Source organism: Mirounga angustirostris, unplaced genomic scaffold, assembly GCF_029215605.1.
Source record: "Mirounga angustirostris isolate CCGP_5_RB_7025 unplaced genomic scaffold, mMirAng1.0.hap1 SCAF_14, whole genome shotgun sequence".
Taxonomy (NCBI): domain Eukaryota; kingdom Metazoa; phylum Chordata; class Mammalia; order Carnivora; family Phocidae; genus Mirounga; species Mirounga angustirostris.
The window spans coordinates 57,024,195-57,051,930 of NW_026991722.1; the positions used below are offsets into that span (position 1 = coordinate 57,024,195).

Below are 27,736 nucleotides of genomic sequence, written 5' to 3' on the forward strand. Positions count from 1 at the left end.
CTTTCTCATGTAAACTCACTAAGACAATAATGTAGCACTGTCAGGAAATACTTGCATTGGCTGAAATGTCATCTTCTCTAATTCGAAGCCATGAGGATAAGTCCTCATGACCACACATAGAAATAAAGATCATCCTCCCAGAGCTTAAATGTAGAGGCAAGATCAACTGTGTTGAAGGTTTTGTAACCCTTCAATACTAAAGTTCCTCTCTCATAAAGAGAGGAAACTTAAAAATTACCACTTAGATGAAATAGGATAGGACCAAGAAGGTTGTGAAGTGGGCAGGTGGAAATATATCTGCTAAAGAATTGAAGATAATTTAGAGAAGCCATGCATTTGGATCAAGTATGAGGAATACAGAGTAATAGTAATGCTGATCACCCACAATTTTTGAGCTTGTGCTATTTGGCAAGCATTGTCCTAAGTGCCTTTATACATTAATCATTAATTATGGGGGCTACATAAAAATACCAATTGAGAGACTCTGGAGGAGAAAAAAAAAGGAACTCTCAGGTGACCATACCCCAGGGAAGGGTCTTGGTAAAGGGAGACTTTTCTTCCAAAAACATGTGTGTGTTGACCATAGTGCTGCTCAGGTGGCTTCTCTAACTGTTGAAAGGAAGAAGAACTTTGCTTGTGACCAGTCCGAGCAGAATTGCTTCCTGAAGCCAGAACAGGTGAAGAAGATGGTGTGAATAGAGCTGGCGCGTCCTCCAATACCACACCTGTGTTCTTGGAAGATCTCTGACTCATTTCGCAGAATCGCAAGTGATAGATTTTGTGAGAAAAATGGGGCTGGGGCTGGCCACTCAAAATCTATGCAATAGCTCTCTAGCTGGAGAACCAACAAAAACAGTAACAGTCCTTCTAAAAAGACCGGTCCCATCAACTTCCATCTGGCCTTCAGAATCCCAGTGACTCCATTCTTCGCCCTGTACCCTGAGGCTCTGGCTTCCTCTTTCTACTGCAGTCAGTCCCTTCTAATAGAGCACTTTCTGCCAATCTAAAAATAGGATCCAGGGTTTGTCTTCTTCATCAGTCAATGTTCTTTCCTTTTCAACTCAGGAGGGGAGCCGAAGCTCCACGGTTTCTTTCTCTGTTCTTGCAGTTTCCCAGACAGCTTTACAGAAACCACTAAACTTCTTGCCACTTCCTCCCCTGAGTGAAGGCACTTGTGTGGGACTGGAGCTTTGTTCAAAGGTCATCATGTAGCCCTTTATTGAGATCAGTCAAAAACTTTAATGTCCTGCCGAAAGTCACACATGAACCCAAGGGACTTCTCTGTGGGATGGATGTCATGCCCCTATTTGCTAATCCATTTGAGCTAATCTGCATTACAGAAGCATACCCAGGTAACAAAACAGACTGTATTTTCTGGCTCAAAAAGGTTTAAAAGGAGAAAGGAGTATAAAAATTACGATCATTTGTGTATTTGTAACTTACAATACCTGAATTTCACCTTGACCTCAAGTTAAAAATTTCTGTATACATTAGACAGCTCAAACAGCTGAGAGAGCATTTTGTGCTGGAATGGTGTAATATGAAGGACTGGTTGCACAGCTAGGGGAATAGTATTTTAGGGATTCCTGGTGATTCCCTGAACAGTAATGGTAGGAAGCTTTCCAGTTTATACCAACATGTGAAAAGAGACTTGTCTGTTTCAGCTTCATCCAGGCATCCAAACTCGATGTCGCAGGATACAGGAAATACATGCTTTTGCCATCCTTTGCGTATTGTCCTGTTTACCATCCATGGCTGCCTGAGTTTCGCTGATGGAAACACTACAAGAAATACTTTTCTTGTACTAAAGGTTTTGGTGATTCAGTGTTGACCTCAAGGCCATGTCATGGTCGGCCCTGTCAGTAGGAACATACATTGTAACTATGTTGCAGGTAACAGAGCCCCACATGATCAAATACAGAATATATCAGCTTATATTTACTCAGAAAAGTACGATTTTTAAGTCGTGTTATAAACACCAACAGCCAGCTTTAGATTTGTGATGGGGTTGGTCTACCCTGCATATTTTGAAGATTTTTTTTTTTTTTTACATTTTATAGACTCTAGTTAACCCGAATCATTTCAGTGATGTTCTGTTGCCACCTGTCTCCTCTCTGTGCCCCCCAACTCATTCTTAAGTCACATTTGTAGTTCTTCCTTATTACTGGAATATATGTTCCATAGATAACCCTTCCCTTGTGGCTTGGCTTTCATATTTCCAGGTGCATAACATTCATCTTTTGAAAAATTGCTCTATTTTCAAAGAGCAACTGTAATTTTCCTTCACTGTCGTGAAGGGGTTTTGTTTTCTTCATATACGCTCAAACGGCACATGAAGAAACATGGTGTTATTGGAGTGTAACAGGGTGAGTAGTGGGCTGGAAGCTCAGAGGCTCGAAGTTTTGGTTTGACCACGAACTCATCCTAAAACCTGGATAAACAGCTTCCTGATCTCTCTGTGACTCAATTCCTGTTTGTCTTGAATGCCATTACCCTCAGCTCCCCTTACACAGGGGCACTGTAGGGGTAACAGCTGAGGGTAAACATTGTCTGATATCCCTTAACAGTAGCCTATTAATTTATAAAAGATGCGCCTACATTTGGGTTTTTTATTTTGTTCTCATAATAATTCTTTGGGAAAGGCAGTCTTCTTTTGCTGCTTAGGAAATCACAGCTTATAGACAAGAAAAAAAATCTACACTTGTTCTAGTAGTGTATGTATGTTTTTGGTATCTGTTGAGTGTGTACTAAAATACAAACACACACAAACATACATACACACATACACACGTCCTTGAAAATTATGGTTCACAATATGGGAAATTTTAAAAAGAATACTTAACAGGAATAGTCTCCTCCTCCCAGTAGAAAGCACGAATCCAGCCATATGTGAATAGTATTTCTTTTTTCATCTTTATGTTCCAAATTTAGGTGTTCTTTCCCCTCAGAGTTTCAATACATTTTTTCCTGTCTGCCAAAAAGGCTTTATGATATTCTGTTTTCTGTTTTATCTCAAACATTTTGCTTTTATCTTTCTTTATATTTACATAAAGACTTTATATTTACATAAAGAAAGATGAAAGCAAATATATGATATATAAAATTCATACAATTATTTTAATTGCCATTTCTGTTGATCTTAGACATGGGGAGGGCCCGAGTGACACAGCTGATGCCAAGGTATCTGGAAAGCTTGGATCCACGTGGAAACTCTTCAGCAGTCATGGGTGGGCTGGTGCTATGGATGTAAAGATACACATTGCTCATAGAGATTTCTGAGTATGACCATCCTCTGATTGGCACAATGATTGCATCAGTAGGCTCAGTCATACTGGCCATGAAAACACCTCCACTATCAAGAAGTCATTTGTTGTGGCAATGGGGGAGGGGTGGTGGCAATGAACTGCAAGAAAGTTATATTACATTAGCAACAAGGAACATCATAGGGCCAGTAAAGTCTTCTAAGATTCCACAAATCAGGCCAATGTGTTCTCTCTCTCTAGGTTACACGAGAATATTAAAGGGGCAGCAATTGCCAAATGGTGGAGCTGTTAGAGAATAGTGTTGTCCCATAGCACTTTCTGAGATGATGGAAAGGTTCAGTATCTGTGCTTCCCAGTGTGGTAGCAATCAGCCACACGAGCCCATTCAGCACTTGAAATGTGGCTAGTGTGGCTGAGGACCTAAGCTTTTAATATTACAGGTTTTTACTTAATTTTAATGTAAATAGCCACATGTGGCTAGTGACTACAAGATGATCAGTGCAAGATAGTAAATTATGCATATTTTTGTTACTTAGGAGACTAAACGCAGTAACTTCAAGGGAACTTTCCATTCACTGATCTTGAGAATTCTTTGAGGTGAAAAGCGGTGAAAGAGATGGGGCTCTCAAAGCCTAAGTAAGATACGTGACATTGCAATGTCAACCCACCATGTAAATGATGGTGGCTTTGAGAGATGACCAGAAAGTAGTATTTCTGGTTGTAACTCTCCTTTGATTTTCTTTCCACAGGCTCTTTCATGCTGGTGAACACATCTGGGAGACCTGAGGGGCAGAGAGCCCACCTCCTCTTACCTCACCTGAAAGAAAACGACACCCATTGCATTGATTTTCACTATTTTGTATCCAGCAAGAGTAACACTGCTCCTGGGTTACTCAATGTCTATGTGAAGGTCAATAATGGGCCTTTGGGGAATCCTATCTGGAACATATCTGGAGACCCTACCCGCACGTGGAACAGGGCAGAACTGGCCATTAGTACATTCTGGCCTAATTTTTATCAGGTATGCTCTTTGTTTTCATTTCCTGTTTTGATGCATCTTCTAACTTCTGAAAATACAGATTTTGTATTAGTATAATCAGAGAATGTGTAAGAAGTGTAGGTATTTTTTTAATACTGATGTTAGGGAAGCTTGTGCTATTTGATAGGGAGTGTATTAAGTCTTTGTATGTTACCTTGAGAAATGAGTTAAGAACACCTTTCAAACTTGTTTATGCATATATTGTTTTAAGAAAATAAAAGAAAAATAAAAACAAAAATGTTGTTTTAAGTAACCCGAAGCAGGACAGGAAGCGCTATCTGCAAGTGCTATATTAAGTGGGCCATATCGGACCCACAGAGACATAGCACCTGATTCTAAAAGAGGAGACTCCTTTGTTCATGAGTTGCTCTCAGGAGTAAGTGAATCGTTAAGAAGTGAGCCTCATGGACCAGGTAGCAAGGTGCAGGGTCCTGTTCCCATCCCTGTAAGCAATGGGAAGAAAAGAACATATGTAGGATAAGTCCTTAAGTCCTTGTCATGGAGGGGCTGCTGTCCTGTTATTTGCGATGTTCTGTTAAGACCCACGTTACCCACTTGGAGTTCTCATTGAAAGTAACTAAAGGGTGGAGGCCAGGAACAGTTAAAAAGTGGTACCAAAGCAACCCTGAGGTCTGACGTCATGTGCCTTTCTGGCGGAGAGTGACTTGTATCACAAAGGCATCTGGACTCAGGATCAAAGGTGGAAAAATCGTGACAATGGCATTTGGTGCTTTTTTTCCTTTTGTCCACAGCACCTTTAAAAAATAACTTGATTTTGAGAGTACTCGATTAATTTCAAGCTAAAAGGATTCATTAGGAGGACTGAGATATTTTGCTTTTCTCTTTCTTAATTCCTTTGGCTTGCTCAGGAGCCAGCTGGAACATGGATCCAAGATCATCTCTCAATTTAATTGAGGTGCTTGGCTAGACTCAGGGAAAGGAAAACTGAGTCTCCTCAAGGGCTGCTTGTCTTCCTAATGGCAGGAACAACACCCAGGAATCATTCTGCAGGTTTGGTGTTTATTAGGGCAGATACATCAATCCCAGTTCCTCTGCCCCTGGATTTGATAATGGGAATAAATGGGCTGTCACTCTTGTGCCTGATTTGTCTGTGTACCTTTTTACCTGCAACAATTTCTAAAATTTAATGATTGAGAAATTCATGTGTCTTGAACAGTACACATGTAAATTGTTAAAATCTTTTAAAGGTACTCTTCTTTTAAAAGTGTTAAAGATTTAGATAGGTCTAAATTTAGCAATCTCCTGTTAGGAATTCATCCCAAGGAAATAAGGAAGAATGGTTCCAAATAATTAACTACAAGGATTTTCATGGCAGTTTATTTATAATAATGAAAAATCAGAATCAGTATTATTTCCATCATTAGAGGTTTAGTTAATGTATGTTACCTCAGTACAAAAATGCATTTTGCAACAATTAAGAATAATGTCATGGAAGACCATTTAATGATCCACTTAAGCTTATGTTGTTAAGTGGAAAAACTGGTATAAAACAATACATTCCACAATTTAAATTTTACATATTATATTTTTTAATTTTAAAATTATATTTATATGATTAAATATATATATAAAATAATGTGTGTATATATATTATAAAATGAAGACTGTGCTGAAATAAACATATTAAAAAGTGGTATCTCCCTAGCTAATAGGGTAACAGGTGATTTGAACTTTTTTTCTTTATACCATTGGTCATATTCTAAATTTTCTCCAATATATATGTACTGTTTTTATGTATAAAACCCCAGAGTAAAGTAAAAAAAAAAGTTTTTCTTCTACAGGGAAAAATCTCCTATTTAATAAATAACCTTTTTTATAACTATATTAGCAATCAGTGGTATAATTTAAAAAAATATGGCCTCTGGGACAAAATTTCTCCATCCATAGTACTAAAATGGAAGCAGGGGAAGTGGGTTTGGTTAAGCTAGGCTTCCAAAGACTTTCATATGCTGGACTAAGTTAAGAGGCTGAGTGTTTTTAGAAACTTCTTTTGGAGAAGACCTTCCCAAAGTAGAGACGGCGTAGGTGTGTGATGTTCCCACTGTCCCCCTGGCACCTGCATTAGGTTCTGCCTTCGCCCCCAGGCATCTGCTGGATGGAGGCAGTGGGACAAACTTCTAGGCAAGATCAGAAGGTAGGTCTGCTCATATGTGCTCTGATTTTCCTCTCTTTCACCTTAGCACTGCCTACCCAGCATCTCTAGGAGTGAACTCTCTTGGGCCACTCAGAGCCTCCAGAGTACAATGCATTGGTTTAGTTTTGACCTTGACCGCAATCCAGATCTTAAAGTTGTATTTTTGCCTTTGTGTAAACTCAGGCTATGACAGAATACCAAAGACTGGGTGCCTCAAATGATAGACATTTTTTGTTCATGGTTGCAGAGCCTGGAAATCCTGCATGATTCTCATAGATTCAGTTCTTAGTGAGGACCCTCTCCCTGCCTTGTAGATGGCCAGCTTCTCTTCTCAGAGGGTACTCAGCAGCCTTTCCTCTGAGTGTGTATCTGGAGAGAAAGAGCTCTTGTCTCCCCTCTGCTTCTTATTAGGATGCTAACTATGGGGGCTCCACCTTCATGACCTCATCTAAACTGAATTACCTCCCTAAAGCTCCATCTCCAGGTATCATCACACTGTGGTCAGGGCCTCAGCATATGAAAATGGGGAGGGACACATCATTCGTCCATAACAGCCTTGGCACACCTAGCTCAGACAGTTGAAATTAAAGGAAGGATTTAGTTTAATGGTCTTCGGAGATCAGCCTTTAAAAAGGAATTCTGGAACTATACTGGAAGTGAGGTGGTCTTATATATTAGGCCATTGTGATTTCCAATGAATTCTTCCTTTCTTGGGCTCTTTTGAATAAAATATTTTGCCACCCCCATTGTGAACCTCTGACCCCATCCCCCAGGCCCACCTACTTCCCACTGTCACGTCTCTTACGTAATGAGCAGTGCATGACTTACCAAATCGAATCAGAACCTAAGTCTCACTCTCTCTTTTTGGTTCACTGGTTGATTCATTACGAATAGCTTTCTACTTTGGATTTAAAAGTGGATTTGTAGAGATTCTTTAATACAGCACTGCTAAGTTTTTAAGAATCTGGTGATCAAATCTGTAAAGGGTTCAGATCCACTGGAAGTGCCCTTGTTAATTTAATTTCTGAGCTCTCCAACCAAACATTAGTTTTTAAAGTTGTAAAGGCATAGTGAAAGGCATATTTCTCTTTTATCTGCTGGGCAGTAAACATATTGAAATCATTACCCTGACAGTAACACAAGCTATCAGGTAAATGGCACTCTGTAGATGCTACAAGAGAGATGCCAGCAGGAAACCTCCCAGACACTAAGCAATAGGCCTTAAAATCACCATGTAAGACCTAATGAAGTTTCCCATTTGGGATGAGAAAGGCAAACCGTATTTACAAAGGTGAATAAGAAGGAAAACACCTACCAAATCCTGTTTCCACCCCTGGCCCAAGGTGTCAGCCTAACTGGAGATGACCAGAAAAAAAGCTAGAAAAACCAGGTGTCTATGCATGGGCATCACCGCCCAAGGAAGGAGCTTCCTTGCATATTGTGGTCCTCAGTGCATTGTGTCTTTATGAGAAGAGGGCTGTCATATCCTGATGCTCTTAAAAATGTGAATCATGCCTGAGCCCATTGCACTAATTTCCCAAATAGATTTACCTGTAAGAAGTTCTGTGCTACTCTAAGGATGTGAGTCTGCTCTATGTGACTATAGTTAACCCTTGAACAACATAGACGTTAGGAGCGCCAACCCCCCATGCACTGGAAAATCCATGTATCACTTTTGACTCCCCCAAAACTTTACTAATAACCTACTGTTGATCAGAAGCCTTACCAAGAACATAAACAGTTGATTAACACACATTTGTATGCTATATGTCTTAATACTCTGTTCTTATAATTAAATAAGCTAGAAAAAATGTTATTAAGAAAATCATAAGGATTTCAGGTCTCACATTTAGGTCTTTAATCCATTTTGAATTTCTTTTCGTGTGTATGGTGTTAGAAAGTGGGCCAGTCTTTTTTTTTTTTTGCATGTAGCTGTCCAGCTTTCCCAGCACCATTTTTTGAAGGCTTTCCCCATTATATATTCTTGCTCCTTTGTTATAGATTAATTGACCATGTAGGTGTGGTTTATTTCTGGGCTCTGTCCCATTCCATTGATCTATGTGTCTGTTTTTGTGCCAGTAACATACTGTTTTGATTACTACAGCTTGGTAGTATCGTTTGAAATCTGGAATTGTGATACCTCCTGCTTTGTTCTTCATTCTCAAGATTGCTTTTTGGGTTTTTTTGTGGTTCCATACAAATTTTAGTATTATTTGTTTTAGTTTTATGAAAATGCTGTTGGTATTTTGGTAGGGACTGCATTCAATCTATAGATTGCTTTGGGTAATATGGACATTTAGCAATATTAATTCTTCCAATCCATGAGCATGGGATATCTTTCCATTTGTTTGTGTCGTCTTTAATTTCTTTCATCAGTGTTTTATAGTTTTCAGAGTACAGGTCTTTCACTTCAAAAAGGAAATATGTTTGTAGTGCTGTTCTGTTGTTACTGAAAAAAATCCGGTATAAGCAAACTCACACAGTTCATGCCTGTGTTGTTCAAGGGTCAACAGTATTACATTTTGAATCACAAAATATAAAAAATATTATTCTGGTGTCAAGTGAACATGGTTAATAATAGTCAACATATAAATGATGGCATGTTTAGGAAACAGGCTATTTCTGGGCTAGAAAGCTGCGGACAAGGTAGTAGGACATGAACATCTGAAGGAAGTGGGACCCTTGAGAGACCCTCTCTCAGTGCACAGGGAATCTGCTTCCCCCCAGACATCACCTCTACATTAGAGAATTTAGGCTGCAAGATACAGTAGAGAGATCTAAAACATTAATACAGAGTGAACATATACTTGAAATATTACTATGTTAAAGTATTTTATATTCGTATAGCACTTTATTTCTAAAAGATGCTTTTCACATTTTATTAAGTAGCTTTGATAAAATGAGTTAAGATCGATGAATTAACTGTTTTAAAGGAATTTCATATTATAGTATTATTTGGAAATGGGTAGCATCATAGTATAGTAGAACATATGATTTGGGTTAAACAGAACTGATTTAAATATCAGCCCTGTTTACTACAAGTTTGGGCAACTGACTTAAACTTATGGAACCTCACTAATTATGGAACTAAATATAAAGGCAGTGCAGGGTGTAAAGAGGAATGGCAAAGCACAGTTAGGCTATTCTAGCCTTTCCATAAATAGTGGTAGTTTATTGAGATTAAGATTATGGTAGACAGAACAAGGGGAATAGCTAATATCTGAGGGCTTTCTCCCTAAGTCACTCTTTAAATGTGTTTAGTGGAATGGCAGAAGGTGCTCAGTGAAAAAGGGTTACAGGAATGAATCCTTCCATGAAAGTAGGTGAAATAAAGTGAACTAGGTTTCTTTCCACCAGAACATTCCAGAACTTACTGTCATATAAAAATGTGAGGTGAGGTTTCCTGAGTGTTTCTGGTATCAGCCTGCTCTGGACTTTCTACCATGGGAAGCAAGTGCTCCAGATAACTCCATCTGGGGGACTGACACACTGGGCTCCTTCCCTCTGTCCTGTCCTTTACTCTCTTTTTGGTCAGGATTGCCCATTGGGTTTTGGCTACTACCCACTAGTTTTTTCTCAACTTGGTCAGAATCTGAGTTTTGCAGCTGTTGGATTTGGAGAGGTTTTCGCTAAAAGTAGACACCACTGCCCCATGTACTTTTGCTAAATAGTAAGTTTCCTTGGGCATCTCTTGTTTTCCTAGTCTTTCCCCTAACATTATCTTAACTTGGCATTTATAGAGTTTCAAAATGTTTCTTGGCAAAGTGTTCTCACCATAGCAGTCATTCTTTGTAGATTGTCCTATTTTTAGGAGAATGGTATTCTGCAGGTACAAATCACAATGGTAACCTGCATGGAATGCACCTAATTGTAGGTTAATTGCTGTTCATTAAAACATAAATTGTCAAGTATTTGGCGATTAACACATATTTAATTTCTTAATTACTGTTTGTCCTAATTGCTGCTACTTAGAACCTGCTCCTCTGTTGGGCGGCAGCCGTGAGCACTGCCAGCTGCTTGTTTTCATAAGGGCACCTGGGCTGCAGGACCACTTCCTTTGATTTAGACCTTGACTTCTTGCCATGTTAACAATAGTATTTTCCTCTCACAAGCACCTTCTTGCTTTATTGTGCTAATGAAAAAAGAGAGAGAGAGAGAGAGAAGGATTCAATTTTGATTCTGTATCTTCCTCTTCTCTCTTTTTTTTCCCACCCCTCACATTTCTGGAGGATATCTATCAATTTCTCAGGGTTCCTAACCCTGCCTGTACCCAGAGATGCCTGGGGAATGACCTACTGATGCCTTCTGCTTTTGGAATATAGTGATCATGAATCCAGTCAGAGGCAAAGGAAGCAGTGATCTTTAAGATAAGTGGTTGCTTTGAAAAGAAAAAAAATGCATAGATGGCTTAAAGTCCCCCCCCCCCCCCCCCCCGTGCTTCTCAAGAAAGGGGTTGGGCTGGGACGGGTGGGTGGTGATAAGAGGGAATGTGAGGACCAAGTCAGAATGATGAGTCTTACTATTTCTTTAGAGTCTCCCAGTTAAAACAAATTCTTAGATGTATGGAGGGTCCTGGGAGAAGAAGAGGCATGGATTCCAGCCACGACCTGTTCTAAATTCTCTGTGCAGTGAGGACACAAAGGATCTTGGACTTTGGGAGAGGCTAAACCAAGATCCGCCCTTTTCCAGTCTGACATCTTGCCTGGTAGATGAGGAGCTGAGAGAGTAGGAATGACTGGATCATTCCATCTTTTCACATTAAACTCTAACCTTTAGTCCCTATCCAGCCGCCTTGGATTCTTTGCTGTATTTGCCTTCAGCCCACTTACTTTGCTAGAAAGTCATGGAAAGCTACTCTGAGTGGCATCAGCTCTGTCTACATTTGCTGCACATATCACTGACCGATCTCTCACAGCCACTAACTCAGGAAACAAATGGCTTAGCCCTGAGCACTGCTCTGTCCAGCTGCTCTATCCCAGGAAATCCTGAGGGGGCTAGACAAATCCAGAGCATAGACCCTGACTGGCTTTGCCAACACTCTTGCCCAACAAACTTGGATTAACTCCTCACAAGAGAAGCCAATAACTCCAGAGAAGATGGTTTGGAAAAGAGAAAGGGAGAAATTTATGTTGGGTGCCAGCAGCCTGGCTAGGTGGTAAGCTCAAGCCTTAACAACTGGTCTGTCTGCCCATAAGATGGACACCTAGAGTTTTACCAGAAGAGAATCTGCGGTACGTGCAAGAGAGCAGGCAGAGAGCATGTGATCATGGTTGGGGGTCAGTACGTGTTCAGTGGGTGATCATGGTCAGGGAAGGGGACATGTGGGGTGCGGTCTTCTAGGCATTTTGCTGCTATCAAGGCTTTTTTAGTCTGGTGGTTGGAATGTTCCAGTTATTGCAAAATGTTTTCATCAGTGCCTCAAGAAAGTTCGATAAGAAATTAGAACAGTAAGGTAGACCAAAAGAAGTGGATTCTGGGGAAGACAGTGGAGTAGGGGAACCCTAAGCTCACCTCGCCCCATGGATACACCTAGATAAAACCTAAATTAGTGTAAATAACCCAGAAAATGACTCGAAGACTGCAGAACGGGCTCTCCATAGCTAATTATGGAGAAGAGGCCACTTCAAAAACAGTTCTCCAAACTGGCTCCAGGTCTCCCACAAGCACACCCAGGCAGACCTTGCTAACACCACATGCCCGGTCCTTGCCTTCTCCTGTGGACCCGTCTCTTCTAACCCGTCCTCAGCAGGAGACCATCCTAAGCAGTGCCAGAGGCATGACAGTGTGCAGGCAGCACTGGCAGGGGCCAACACCACTCCAGAGTGATTCCTGACCTGGGGAGAGGGGAAGATAACGACACACACCAGCCCCAGCAGCAGGCTGAGGGTAGACATGTGGTTTGCCTGCAGGTCCTACCCACCAATGAAAGTCTTTCAGGGGACAGTGCAGGGAGAGCACCCTGCCATTCGGTGTGACTGTAGCTCTGGCAAACATCTGGTCTGACCCAACTCAAGTGCAAGGCAGCTCCAGAATGGCCCCTTAACAGCACTCTAGGGACCAAACCCTGCCCACAACAGGCAGAGAGAGCTATTGTGGATGACTGGCCTGAAGGCAAATGCAGCTCAGCCACAACAGTATGGCCCATGCCACACAAGCAGGAGACACCTCTGAAGTGCCAAGTTCTAGTGAACAGGGGACATTGCACCGCAGTGCAGTACAGGACCTCTTGTTCATAAGGCCACTATTTTTAAGAGCAGGAGACATAGCTGACTTTCTTAAAACACAGAAATAGACACAGAGTTAGACAAAATGAAGAGTCAGAGAACCATCTCCCAGATGAAAGAACAGGACAAAATCACAGCAAGACAGCTAAATGAAATAGAGATAAGCAATATGCCTGATAGAGAATTTAAAGTAATGGTCTTAAAGAAACTCACCAGACTTGAGAAAAGAGTGGAGGACCTAAGTGAAACTCTCAACAAAGAGATATAAAATATAAAAAAGAGCCAATCAGAGATGAAGAACTCAATAACTGAAATTAAAAATACACTAGAAGGAATAAATAGCAGATTCGAGGAATCAGAAGAACAAATCAGTGAGCTAGACTACAAGAGGAATGGAAAGCAATCAAGCTGAATAGGAGAAAGAAAAAAGAATGAAAAATGAGAATAGGATTCCATGATCATGGATTGGAAGAATTGATATTGTTAAAATGTTGATATTACCCAAAGAAGTCTACAGATTTAATGCAGTCCCTATGAAAATACCAACAGCATTTTTCACAGAGCTAGAACAGTCCTAAAATTTGTATGGAACCACAAAAGACCCCAGACAGCCAAAGCAATCTTGAAAAAGAAGACAAAGCTGGAGGCATCAGAATTCCAGATTTTAAGTTATGCTACAAAGTTGTAGTAATCAAAACAATATGGTACTGGCACAAAAATAGACATATAGATCAATGGAAATGAATAGAAAGCCCAGAAATAAACTCATGATTATATAGTCAATTAATCTTTGAAAAGAAGAATATGCAATAGGAAAAAAGCAGTCTCTTCAACAAATAGTGTTGGGAAAACTGGACAGCTACATGCAAAAGAATGAAGCTGGACCACTTTCTTACACCATACACAAAAATAAACTCAGAGTGGATTAAGGACCTGAATGTGAGAGCTGAAACCATAAAAATCCTAGAAGAGAGCACAGGCAATAATTTCTCTGACATTGGCCTTAACAACTTTTTTGTAGATATGTCTCTGAGGCAAGGGAAACAAAAGCAAAAATAAACAATTGGGACTACATCAAAATAAAAACCTTTTGTACAGCAAAGGAAACAATAAAAAAAAAAAAAACCCTAAAGACAACCTACTGAATGGGAGAAGGTATTTGCAAAGGATATATCCAATAAGAGGTTAATATCCAAAATATATGAAGAACTTATACAACTCAACACCAAAAAGCCAAATAATCCAATTAAAAAATGAGCAGAAGGGACGCCTGGGTGGCTCAGTCGGTTAAGTGTCTGCCTCGGCTCAGGTCATGATCCCAGTGCCCTGGGATCAAGTCCCGCATCAGGCTCCTTGCTCAGCAGGGAGCCTGCTTCTCCCTCTCCCTCTGCTGCTCCCCCTGGTTGTACGCTTGCTCACACTCTCTCGCCCACTCTCTCTCTCTAACAAATAAATAAAATCTTTTAAAAAAAAAATGAGAAGACATTAACAGACATTTCTCCAAAGAAGACATCCAGATGGCCAACAGACACATGAAAAGATGCTCAACATCACGAGTCATCAGGGAAATGAAAATCGAACTTGCAATGAGATATCACCTTACACCTGTCAGAATGGCTAAAATCAAAAACACAAGAAACAGCAAGTGTTGGTGAGAATGTGGAGAAAAGGAAACTTCATGCACTGTTGGTGGAATTGCAAACTGGTGCAGCCACTGTGAAAAACAGTATGGAGGTTCCTCAAAAGATTAAAAATAGAATTACCATATGATCCAGTAATTCCACTACCAGGTATTCACCCAAAGAAAACAAAGAAACTAATTCATAAAAATATGTATCCTTATGTTTTTTGCAGCATTACTTACAATAGCCAAGATAATGGAATCAACCCAAGTGTCCATTGATTGGTGAATGGATAAAGATGTAGTATATATACACTATGGAATATTACTCAGCCTTAAAAAAAGAATGAAATCTTGCCATTTGCAACAACATGGATGAATCAAGAGGATATATCGCTAAGTCAAATAAACCAGTCAGAGAAAAACATATACCATATGATTTTACTCATATGTGGAATTTGAATTCATTTAATTCAAATAAAGAAAGGAAAACAAGAGGCAAAGCAAAAAACAGACTCTTTTAACTATAGAGAACAAACTGGTGGTTGCCAAAGGAGAGGTCGTGGGGGATGGGTAAAATAGGTAAAGGGGATTAAGAGACACACTTAACATGAATAATATATGGATTTTTGAATCACTCTATTGTACACCTGAAACGAATGTAACAATGTATGTTAATTATACTGGAATCAAAAAATAATATAAATTTAAAAAAATAAATAAAAACAATAGGTTTCAGTTAGAGCATGAGTTAAGAGGTCTATTTCTGGGTTTGACTGTTGGAGCTATAGTTGAGCAAGAGGGCTTGGTGACCATGCTCCGCTGTTAATATTCCCTTCCATTTTTATGGGAGGGTGGCTGCCAGTCTCAATTTAGCTACTTCCTGCTGGACAGGGAAGATGGAGGGGTTTTTCAAAGTGGAAGGGATGTACCTGTTGCTGTATTAATTATTTCTGACTCATTAAAGCGTGTGAATTGAAAGAATATAGCTTAGGTACACACCACAAGGTAAGCCTGAATCCCAAATAGAACCCTGCTACTGAGAGTAGAATAGCCAAGCCCATTTTGATTATTTCTTTGAGGACAGACTTTATATCTGTTGGTATCCATGAAAATAACTGTGAAAACCAATATCTGATTCCTTCCCCTATTCTGTCCAAGAAAGTGGTGTGCTGGCCCATGGTTATTGTAACCATGTACTTTGCCATCTAGTTTTCTTGATGCTTCTTTCTACCTCTGATGAAGCATTAATATGGACCCAGCAAGATGAATTAACAATGACACAAATTCCCTGTTGCTCAGCTAGGATATACTCTAGAGCCATACAGTTATCCAGGATGACTTTAGCAGGGGAATCTAATGATGTATGATCATTAGCCACGTTGGTTAGAATTCAGGGCAAGTTGTGAAGCACATGTTGATGTGCGGCAACCATCCCCCTCTCCCCACCCCTGCCACGGCAACAACATATGACTACAGAAATACGCATCCCCAGCAGGTATGTTGCCTGGGAGGTCATGATCTAGTCTGGTGAATACCTACAGGGAGCTGGCCCAGTGCTTATTTTTTTGAGCAGGGTGAAGGGAGAAGGCAGTCACCCAGGTGACCAGAGAGCATCTTTCATATATCAGGAGCACTTTGTCCAATAAAGGTCACATTAACCATTCTCAGATTTTCGAGAGCCTCGGGAACCTCATTGGTATATTTTAGATAGGCTTGATAAATCCTCTCCAGAAACTCGCAGGGATCATCATTTAATTTTTGTTGAATTGCCTCGACTTTAGTAAGCCTTTTTTTGCTTTGGCACCCTTCACTTTAGTCCCATTAACTTATACCTTCAGCAGTGGTTCAGATGAACCATTCCTTCAGCAACAGTTGGGTCCCAACCAGTTTTGGCCACCAGGACTGCCCCTGCCGGTAATGGGGTATTACCTGGATTTTTATCATACACATGCCAGCCACTCACTAGGAGTTGCTAATCGGCTGTAAGGAGCATACTTCACAGAGTCTGCATATCTGCCTAAGGAGGCTTATCGGTAGCAAGAATAGTAGTGAACAATTCAGACATTTTCTGAGGGTCCTCTCTACGAAGTATGGTTTGAATTTTTCCAATTTAAAAGGTCTGAGATAGAGAAAGGATTGTATGTCCAATAATATCTGGCAGGCTGTCTCTGGGGATTCATTCCTACAGGATAATGCTACCAAGGAAATGTCCTGTTCCAAATCGGGGTGCCTCCTGACCACATTTGGTGTCCTGGAAGGTCTTGAAAGGGGAGAATGTTCCTGCCTCCAGGGGCATAGCTAGGAGGAGGAGAAACTGGGGTAATTGGAGCTCTGTGATTATCCACATTTGGGACCAGTAGAAGTCCCAGGGCAGGGGGTTCGAAGATTGTAGCAACCCAAGTTTCTCATTTTTTCCTCATTTGACCTGCTGTCCTCACACACATTCACCCCTGGCTTTCTCTCAGTAGGCACACTATCCTCACATGCTTTAACCTCTGTTTGTCTTTGCATCATGAGCTTAGAGCCTTTATGTGCTGAATGTCTATTACTTAACAGCTTAAAAGCCTGAACATATGGAATTTCATTTCATTTGCCAGGTCTTTGACAAAATAATTCTAATTGGAGGATAGGATGGTAATTTAGAGACCCATATTTTTCCTCTTATTCTAGTCCATACATGGGCCATGCAGTGTTGCAGTAAGAAATCATCTTCCTAGTCATCAGCTTACAGCTATATGTGGATGGTGCTGCCACAGTGCCAAGGGACTGTCAGACGGAACAGAAGTAGTGTTTCCCACCCCAGAAAGGGAAGAAAGGAATGAGTAGGAAATGAAAGAAACCAAACCAAACAGAATCCTCTTCCAGATTCCTGCAAAGGGAAGCTGAATTCCTCAGTGAGATGAAGTTGGGGACGATTAGTTGTACAACCATGATTTTACGCCACTGGGTACCAAGTGTTGGACAGTTTAGCCCTAATGTAGAAATCAGAGGGTTCCCGTCAGCACTGGTATAACTTCTCCAGAAACCCGAAACTCAGTGCTTCCCAAATCTGTTTCTCTTTTTCAAATCACGCATAAAGCGGAAGCTGGGTCAGCAAGGGCAAGATAGGACCCTCCCTCACAGGTGGTCTCAGGGCAACTGCTGGGACTTGCTCTTGGCCGCCCGCCCCTCAGAGGCAGTTCACCCGCAGGGAGGGGCTGAGGCACCTACTTGGTCAGGAGTCTGTGAGATGGATGATCACCCACCAAAGCAGCATGCCCTTCCTGGCTGGCTCGCCAGAAACTCTTATCCATCCATCCACCTGTCATAGCCACTAACTCAGGAAAGAATGAGTGAGTCTTAGGGGCTGTATTGGCCAACTGCTCCTATCCCACCTGGGGAATGCCCAGGAAACTGGACAGATGGGAAGCACAGCTCCTAGCTGGGTCTGCGCATACTGGTCCTGACCAAACTCGGATAAACTGGCCACAAGAGAAGCAGATAACTCAGGAGAAGAGAGTTTGGAAAACCTCTGGGTGCAGGCAGCTGGGGGTGGTGGCATGGATTGGTTACCAATCCACCTCTCCCCAGCAAGATGGACATGTCGAATTTACAGGGGTGGATACATTGTACCTTGCACATAGAGAGTGTGATGATGGTGTGTTTAGCCACCCCCCTACCCTTCCTACCTCTTGGATGTGGCATCTTCTCCATAATTAGCTGTGGAGAGACTGTTCTGCCAGTCTTCTGTTGTTTTCTGGGTTATTTACACTGATTGCGTGCTACCTAGTTGTATCTATGGGACAAGGTGAGCTTAGGGTCCTCCTACTCGGCTGCCTTTACGGGAAGTCCCTGTCCTCTGCATTCTTTGCTTAAAGAAGAGGAATAGTATGTTTTAAGAAATCAGTGGGGACACACTTGGCTGTCACGTTAGTATGGACCTAAAGCTGCATTTGGGAAGTGGATCGATTCACGTGATGGTTTTTCACCTTCAAGGATACTACTTTTATTTATTTATTGTTAAAATCTTACCACATCTCTGAGTTTCATTCTCAGCTTGCATTTAGTATTTGACGATCAGGGATAAGTACTTATTCGGGGTTAACATCTCATACTTCTCTGTGGCCTGTGGATCCTTGCTTATCCACACTTTTCTCTATAACTTTACTATTTTTTTCCTCAACCTTAATTTTCTTCCATATCCCGTTTTATAGAATGTATATTTGAGCTATTGTTAGAAAAGATTTGAAAAGAATACTAGTTATTTTTAAACATGAAAGGAAAAAAAAACAGAAAAGTGAGGAAAGTCATGTTTTTTGGTTGAAAAGTAGATGAAGTCATATGAGAATGAGCTAAATGAATAGGCGTGACCAAGCACCAATAATTCACTCCAAGGAGAATCTTGCTAGCCTTTGAATACCTTTAACTTTGGGAAAGTAGCCTTTTATTTTATTTTTTTAAATTTTATTTTATTAAAAAAATTTTATTTTATTATGTTATGTTAGTCACCATACATCGTTTTTTTTTTAATATGGTGAATAGTTCTACTTTTTAAAATTTTATTATGTTATGTTAATCATCAAACATTACATCATTAGTTTTTGATGTAGTGTTCCATGATTCATTGTTTGCGTATAACACCCAGTGCCCAATGCAGTACGTGCCCTCCTTAATACCCATCACCGGGCTAACCCATCCTCCCACCCCTGCCCCTCTAAAACCCTCAGTTTGTTTCTTGGAGTCCATAGTCTCTCATGGTTTGTCTCCCCTTCTGATTTCCCCCCCCTTCATTTTTCCCTTCCTTCTCCTAATGTCCTTCATGCTATTCCTTATGTTCCACAAATAAGTGAAACCATATGATAATTGACTTTCTCTGCTTGACTTATTTCACTTAGCATAGTCTCCTCCAGTCCCAACCATGTTGATGTAAAAGTTGGGTATTCATCCTTTCTGATGGCTGAGTAATATTCCATTGTATATATGGACCACATCTTCTTTATCCATTCATCTGTTGAAGGGCATCTCGGCTCTTTCCACAGTTTGGCTATTGCTGCTATGAATATTGGGGTGCATATGGCCCTTCTTTTCACTACATCTGTGTCTTTGGGGTAAATACCCAGGAGTGCAATTGCTGGGTCATAGGGTAGCTCTATTTTTAATTTTCTGAGGCCCCTCCACACTGTTTACCAAAGTGGCTGTACCAATTTGCATTCCCACCAATAGTGTAAGAGGATTCCCCTTTCTCCACAACCTCTTCAACATTTGTTGTTTTTTGCCTTGTCAATTTTTGCCATTCTAACTGGTGTAAGGTCGTATCTAAATGTGGTTTTGATTTGAATTTCCCTGATGGCTAATGATGATGAACATTTTTTCATGTGTCTGTTAGCCATTTGTATGTCTTCTTTGGAGAAGTGTCAGTTCATGTCTTCTGCCCATTTTTTTTTAAAGATTTTATTTATTTATTTGACAGAGACAGCGAAAGCAGGAACACAAGCAGGGGGAGTGGGAGAGGGAGAAGCAGGCTTCCTGCTGAGCAGGGAGCCCAATGTGGGACTCGATCCCAGGACCCTGGGATCATGACCTGAGCCGAAGGCAGCTGCCTAATGACTGAGCCACCCAGGCACCCCTCTTCTGCCCATTTTTTGACTTGATTATTTGGTTTTTGGGTGTTGAGTTTGAGAAGTTCTTTATAGATCTTGGAAATCAGTGCTTTGTCTGTAGTGTCATTTGCAAATATCTTCTCCCATTCTGTGGGTTGCCTCTTTGTTTTGTTGACTGTTTACTTTGCTGTGCAGAAGCTTTTTATCTTGATGAAGTCCCAACAGTTCATTTTTGCTTTTGCTTCAGCTAGCTTTTGGAGATGTATCTTGAAAGGTTGCTGTGGCCGATTTCGAAGAGGTTACTGAGGATTTTGATGGATTCCTGTCTCACATTGAGGTCTTTCATCCATTTTGAGTTTATCTTTGTGTATGGTATTAGGGAATGGTCAAGTTTCATTCTTTTGCATGTGGCTGTCCAATTTTCCCAACACCATTTATTGAAGAGACTCTCTTTTTTCCATTGCATATTTTTTCCTGCTTTGTTGAAGATTATTTGACCATATCGTTGAGGGTCCATATCTGGGCTCTCTATTCTGTTCCATTGGTCTATATGTCTATTTTTGTGCCAGTACCATGCTGTCTTGGTGATCACTGCTTTGTAATATAGCTTGAAAACAGGCGATGTGATGCCCCCAGGTTTGTTTTTCTTTTTCAACATTTCCTTGGCGATTCGGGGTCTTTTCTGATTCCATACAAATTTTAGGATTGTTTGTTCCAGCACTTTGAAAAATGTCATTGGAATTTTGATCGGGATGGCATTGAAGGTATAGATTGCTCTGAGTAGCATAGACATTTTAACAATGTTTATTCTTCCGATCCATGAGCATGGGAAGTTTTTCCATCTTTTGTGTCTTCTTCAACTTCCTTCATAGTCTCTGAGTCTTTCCTATTTGGGGGTTCCTCCTCCTAGTCATTCTTTTGAGGGGTGGTTGAGGGAATGTATAGAGTCCAAATTATTGACCAGAACCCAAGCAAGATGCACCTGTTTTATAGGGACCTTAGGGTTGCTGGCCTCTTGTTTTCCCAGCCTGTCTTCTGGGGGAGGGGCCTGCTGTGCTGTTACTCAGGCAACCCTGTTTGGGCAGAGTTGCCCTGCCCCCTGTGGTGGGGGATGGGCTCAGTGGAAACTCGTTTTTTGGGTCTTTTTTCTCTGGTGGCTTTCTGCGTCTCTTCTGAGAGAGCAGAAGAGACCATTTCCATCCCTCTGCGTCAGAGGTGAGAGGTCACTGTTCTTCAGTGAGCTCTCCAGGCCACACTGTCTCCGTTTCTGTCTGTGCTGTTGTAAACTGCAGCGTCCTGGGTTGTGCGCCCCTCAGCAGTGCTCCCAGTCCTTGCCTCCCGGTTGGGGCATGTCTCTGCCCTTTGTGCTTCTAAAACTGCCAGCCACTCCCAGTTTGGATGCATGGCCCCGCCACTCCAGGTTTGCAACCAGGGGCTGCCCTAAAGTCCTTTCCCCACCACTACTGGTCTGCGAATCTGTGCCCGTCCCCAGCGCAGGAGGCTGTTGCTCACCGGTGTAGTATCCCCATGGCCAGGCTCCCTCCTGCTGCCGTTTATCCTCCGATATCTGCCCACGGAATCACAGCTCCCTGCGTGGTACCTCGAAACCAACCACCTGCGATATTCTGTTTGTAGAGATCCAGATCTTACATCTCAGGCTGGTTTTGTGGGTGCTCAGAGTGGTCTGGTAGATATCCTGCTCAATTCTGGGGACCAGTTGGAATAGGGTCCCCTACTCCTCTGCCATCTTTTCCCCCCTCGGGAAAATAGCCTTTTACTTGAGTCAGTTAATATGTCCATATAAACAAATATTTCAATATTTTTTTGCTGATTTTTTAAGGTCATAAAGGTTGTGGTTTTGCTTTGGCTCTTTATTATTAGAGAAAGTTTTCTTTTATTATACATGTTTTTGTGAATGAGTATGATCCACCTTTGCTTTTTTTTTTTTTTTTTTTTATCAAAACCAGAAGGGATCTCCCAAGTTCTGTGTAGGAGGACAGAAATATGCTATTTAATCCCCTTTGTCCTAGGGAATTGACACATGACTTCCACCGACACTTTTTCCATGGTGAGTATTTGTGTGGGTAACCAAACCCCTTTTCTTTGCTCATACATAGAAAGGAATAGTGGCATCATGGAAATCTAATTTTGCCCTTCACTGAAGCAGGGAGGATCAGGGATGCTGAAGTGTTAAACTGCTTTCATCTCCTGTTTGGTAGGCATCTGAGGGATAGCCGGATGTCAAGCCCCTCACAGGCCAACCTCCAAGGTGGCTTTTCATGAGCAAACGAAAGAGTGCTAGTTAGTGGTTTAACTGCTTGTTTCCTACCTGAGAGCAAATGGCTGTTCCTAAAAGCTCCAAAGACTATGGGATCCAAGATCTCTCCTGAGATGTTATTTGTTGAAGTATTGAAAGAATATTGATTCTCTTTATTATACATTTCTTTACATCCCATGACTGCAAATAGTATCTGGGAGCCATCAGTAGAAATGAGTATTGTGTCCTTCCTGTGCCCAGTCCTTTGATGGAAATGGGGACTCAGTGTGAATCCAATCCTCAGTTCTCATGCAGTTAATTTTATTCATGGTTTTTATGTTGTGTGAAGCCACAGTGAGTGCTGGCTGAGTTAGTGAACACTGAACTGTTGCTTCCATGGGAGGAAGTAAGGGATTAGGCCTGCAAGTCTCCGGTCTCAATATTTTCATTAACTCATCAACACATATAACCTTGTTTTATGAGTCTCTCTGTTAAGGACTCCTTACTTAATGTACATCGTTGATTTTTTTTTTTTTTCATGTAGTGTTCCATGATTTATTGTTTGTGTATAACACCCAGTGCTCCATTCAATACCTGCCTTCTTTAATATCCATCACCAGGCTAACCCATTCCCCCCACTCCCTTCCCCTCTAGAACCCTCAGTTTGTTTCTCCAAGTCCATAGTCTCTCATGGTTCATCTCTGCCTCTGATTTCCTCCTCTTCATTTTTCCCTTCCTACTATCTTTTTTTTTTTTTTTTTAACATATAATGTATTATTTGTTTCAGAGGTACAGGTCTGTGATTCAACAGTCTTACACAATTCACAACACTCACCATAGCACATACCCTCCCCAATGTCTATCACCCAGCCACCCCATCCCTCCCACCCCCCACCACTCCAGCAACCCTCAGTTTGTTTCCTGAGATTAAGAATTCCTCATGTCAGTGAGATCATATGATACATGTCTTTCTCTGATTGACTTATTTCACTCAGAATAATACCCTCCAGTTCCCTCCACGTCGTTGCAAATGGCAAGATTTCATTCCTTTTGATGGCTCCCTAATATTCCATTGTATTCATATAACACATCTTCTTTATCCATTTATCTGTCGATGAATATCTTGGCTCTTTCCATAGTTTGGCTATTGTGGACATTGCTGCTATAAACATCGGGGTGCACGTACCGTTCGGATCCCTACATTTGTATCTTTGAGGTAAATACCCAGTAGGACAATTGCTGGATCATATGGTAGCTCTATTGTCAACTTTTTGAGGAACCTCCATATTGTTTTACAGAGTAGCTGCACCAGCTTGCATTCCCACCAACAGTGTAGGAGGATTCCCCTTTCTCCACATCCCCGCCAACATCTGTCGTTTCCTGACTTGTTAATTTCAGCCATTCTGACCGGTGTGAGGTGGTATCTCATTGAGGTTTTGATTTGGATTTCCCTGATACCGAGCGATGTTGAGCACTTTTTCATGTGTCTGTTGGCCATTTGGATGTCTTCTTTGGAAAACTGTCTGTTCATGTCTTCTGCCCATTTCTTGATTGGATTATTCTGTGGGTGTTGAGTTTGATAAGTTCTTTATAGACTTTGGATACTAGCCCTTTATCTGATATGTCATTTGCAAATATCTTCTCCCAGTCTGTCGGTTGTCTTTTGGTTTTGTTGACTGTTTCCTTTGCTTTGCAAAAGCTTTTTATCTTGATGAAGTCCCAATAGTTCATTTTTGCCCTTGCTTCCCTTGCCTTTGGCGATGTTTCTAGGAAGAAGTTGCTTCAGCTGAGGTCGAAGAGGTTGCTGCCTGTGTTCTCCTTTAGGATTTTGATGGACTCCTGTCTCACATTTAGGTCTTTCATCCATTTTGAGTCTATTTTTGTGTGTGGTTTAAGGAAATGGTCCAGTTTCATTCTTCTGCATGGGGCTGTCCAATTTTCCCAACACCATTTGTTGAAGAGATTGTCTTTTTGCCATTGGACATTCTTTCCTGCTTTGTCGAAGATAAGTTGACCCATAGAGTTGAGGGTCCATTTCTGGGCTCTCTATTCTGTTCCATTGATCTATGTGTCTGTTTTTGTGCCAGTACCATACTGTCTTGATGATGACAGCTTTGTAATAGAGCTGGAAGTGCGGAATTGTGAAGTCACCAGCTTTGCTTTGCTTTTTCAGCATTCCTCTGGCTATTTGGGTTCGTTTCTGGTTCCATACAAATTTTAGGATTATTTGTTCCATTTTTTGAAAAAAGTAGATGGAATTTTGATAGGGATTGCATTGAATGTGTGGATTATTCTACGTAGCATTGACATCTTCACAATATTTGTTCTTCCAATCCATGAGCATGGAACGTTTTTCCAAATATTTCTTTGTGTCTTCCTCAATTTCTTTCATGAATATTTTATAGTTATCTGAGTACAGATTCTTTGCCTCTTTGGTTAGATTTATATCTAGGTATCTTATGTTTTTGGGTGCAATTGTAAATGGGATCAACTCCTTAATTTCTCTTTCTTCTGTCTTGTTGTTGGTGTATAGAAATGCCACTGATTTCTGTGCATTGATTTTATATCCTTCCACTTTACTGAATTCCTGTATGAGTTCTAGCAGTTTTGGGGTGGAATCTTTTGGGTTTTCCATATAAAGTATCATATCATCTGCAAACAGTGAGAGTTTGACTGCTTCTTTGCCGATTCGGATGCCTTTTATTTCTTTTGGTTGTCTAATTGCTGGGGCTAGGATTTCTAGTACTATGTTGAATAGCAGTGGTGATAGTGGACATCCCTTCAGTGTTCCTGACCTTAGGGGGAAGACTCTCAGTTTTTCCCCATTGAGAATGATATTTGCTGTGGGTTTCTCATAGATGGCTTTTATGATATTGAGGTATGTATCCTCTATCCCTATACTCTGAAGTGTGTTGAACAAGAAAGGATGCTGTACTTTGTCAAATGCTTTTTCTGCATCTATTGAGAGGATCATATGATTCTTGTTCTTTCTTTTATTAATATATTCTATCACATTGATTGATCTGCTTTGCAGATGTTGAATCGACCTTGCAGCCAAGGAATATATCCCACTTGGTCGTGGTGAATAATCCTTTTAATGTACTGTTGGATCCTATTGGCTAGTATTTTCGTGAGAATTTTTGCATCCGTGTTCATCAGGGATATTGGCCTGTAATTCTCCTTTTTGATGGGGTCTTTGTCTGGTTTTGGGATCAAGGTAATGGTGGCCTCATAAAATGAGTTTGGAAGTTTTCCTTCCGTTTCTATTTTTTGGAACAGTTTCAGAAGAATAGGTATTAATTCTTCTTTAAATGTTTGGTAGAATTCCCCTGGGAAGCCATCTGACCCTGGACTTTTGTTTGTTGGGAGATTTTTGATTACTGCTTCAATTTCCTTAGTGGTTATAGGTCTGTTCAAATTTTCTATTTCTTCCTAGTTCTGTTTTGGTAGTTTATAAATCTCTAGGAATGCATCCAATGCTCCAGATTATCTAATTTGCTGGTATACAATTGCTCATATGTTCTTATAATTGTTTGTATTTCTTCGGTGTTGGTTGCGATCTCTCCTCTTTCATTCATGTTTTTATTTATTTGGGTCATTTTTCTTTTTGATAAGTCTGGCCAGGGGTTTATCAATCTCACTAATTCTCTCAAATAACCAGCTCCTAATTTCGTTGATCTGTTCTACTATTCTTTTGGTTTTTATTTCATTGATTTCTGCTCTGATCTTTATTATTTCTCTTCTCCTGCTGGGTTTAGGGTTTATTTGTTGTTCTTTCTCTAGCTCCTTTAGGTGTAGGGTTAGGTTGTGTATTTGACACCTTTTTCGTTTCGTGAGAAAGGCTTGTATTGCTATATACTTTCCTTTTAGGACTGCCTTTGCTGCATCCCAAAGATTTTGAACAGTTGTGTTTTCATTTTCATTGTTTTCCATCAATTTTTAAAATTCTTCTTTAATTTCCTGGTTGACCCATTCCTTCTTTAGTAGGATGCTCTGTAGCCTCTATGTATTTGAGTTCTTTCCGACTTCCCTCTTGTGATTGATTTCTAGTTTCAAAGCATTGTGGCCTGAAAATATGCAGGGAAAGATCCCAGTCTTTTGGTACCGGTTGAGACCTGATTTGTGACCTAGGATGTGATCTATTCTGGAGAATGTTCCATGGGCACTAGAGAAGAATGTGTATTCTGTTGCTTTGGGATGGAGTATTCTGAATATATCTGTGAAGTCCATTTGGTTCAGTGTGTCATTTAAAGTCTTTATTTCCTTGTTGATCTTTTGCTTAGATGATCTGTCCATTTCAGTGAGGCGGGTGTTAAAGTCCCCTACTATTATGGTATTTTCAATGTGTTTTTTTACTTTTGTTATTAAATTGGCTTATATAATTGGCTGCTGCCATGTTAGGGGCATAAATATTTACAATATTAGATCTTCTTGTTGGATAGACCCTTTAAGTGGGATATAGTGTCCTTCCTCATCTCTTATTATAGTCTTTGGTTTAAAATCTAATTTGTCTCATATAAGGATTGCCACCCCAGCTTTCTTTTGGTGTCCATTAGCATGATAAATGGTTTTCCACCTGCTCACTTTCAATCTGGAGGTGTCTTTGGGTCTGAAATGAGTCTCTTGCAGCCAGCACATCGATGGGTCTTGTTTTTTTATCCGATCTGATAGCCTGTGTCTTTTGATTGGGGCATTTAGCCCATTTACGTTCAGGGTAACTATTGAAAGATATGAATTTAGTGCCATTGTATTGCGTGTAAGGTGACTGTTACCATGTATTGTCTCTGTTCCTTTCTGGTCTATGTTACTTTTAGGCTCACTCTTTGCTTAGAGGACCCCTTTCAATATTTCTTGTAGGGCTGATTTCATGTTTGCAAATTCCTTTAGTTTTTGTTTGTCCTGGAAGCTTTTTATCTCTCCTTCTATTTTCAATGACTGCCTAACTGGATATAGTATTCTCGTCTGCATATTTTGCTCATTTAGTTCTCTGAATATATCCTGCCAGTCCTTTCTGGCCTTCCAGGTCTCTGGATAGGTCTGTTTCCAATCTAATGTTTCTACCATTGTAGGTTATAGATCTCTTGTCCTGAGCTGCTTTCAGGATTTTTATCTTTGTCTCTGAGACTCGTAAGTTTTACTATTAGATGTCGGGGTGTTGACCTATTTTTATTGATTTTGAGGGGCGTCTTTGTGCCTCTTGGATTTTGTTACCTGTTTCCTTCCCCAAATTAGGGAAGTTCTCTGCTATAATTTGCTCCAATATACCCTCTGCCCCTCTCTCTCTCTTTTTCTTCTGGGATCCCAATTATTCTAATATTATTTCGTCTTATGGTATCACTTACTCCTCGAATTCTGCCCTTGTGATCTAGTAGTTGTTTATGTCTCTTTTTCTCAGCTTCTTTATTTTCCATCTTTTGGTCTTCTATATCACTAAGTCTCTCTTCTGCCTCTTTCATCCCAGCAGTTAGAGCCTCCATTTTTGATTGCACCTCATTAATATCCTTTTTTATTTTGACTTGGTTAGATTTTATTTCTTTTATTTCTCCAGAAAGGGTTTCTCTAATATCTTCCATGCTTTTTTCAAGCCCAGCTAGT

The 27,736-nt window shown here is 40.6% G+C and overlaps 1 protein-coding gene across 2 annotated transcripts in view; it reads left to right on the plus strand.

Annotated features, from left to right (window-relative positions):
• Window positions 1-27,736, plus strand: part of PTPRM (protein tyrosine phosphatase receptor type M) — an 810,901-nt gene that overhangs the window by 293,473 nt on the left and 489,692 nt on the right. For both annotated transcript variants that reach the window (XM_045887027.3, XM_045887028.3), the window contains exon 3: window positions 4,013-4,284. In XM_045887027.3, the coding sequence (XP_045742983.1) occupies window positions 4,013-4,284 (272 nt within the window). The remainder of the gene's footprint in view (window positions 1-4,012; window positions 4,285-27,736) is intronic.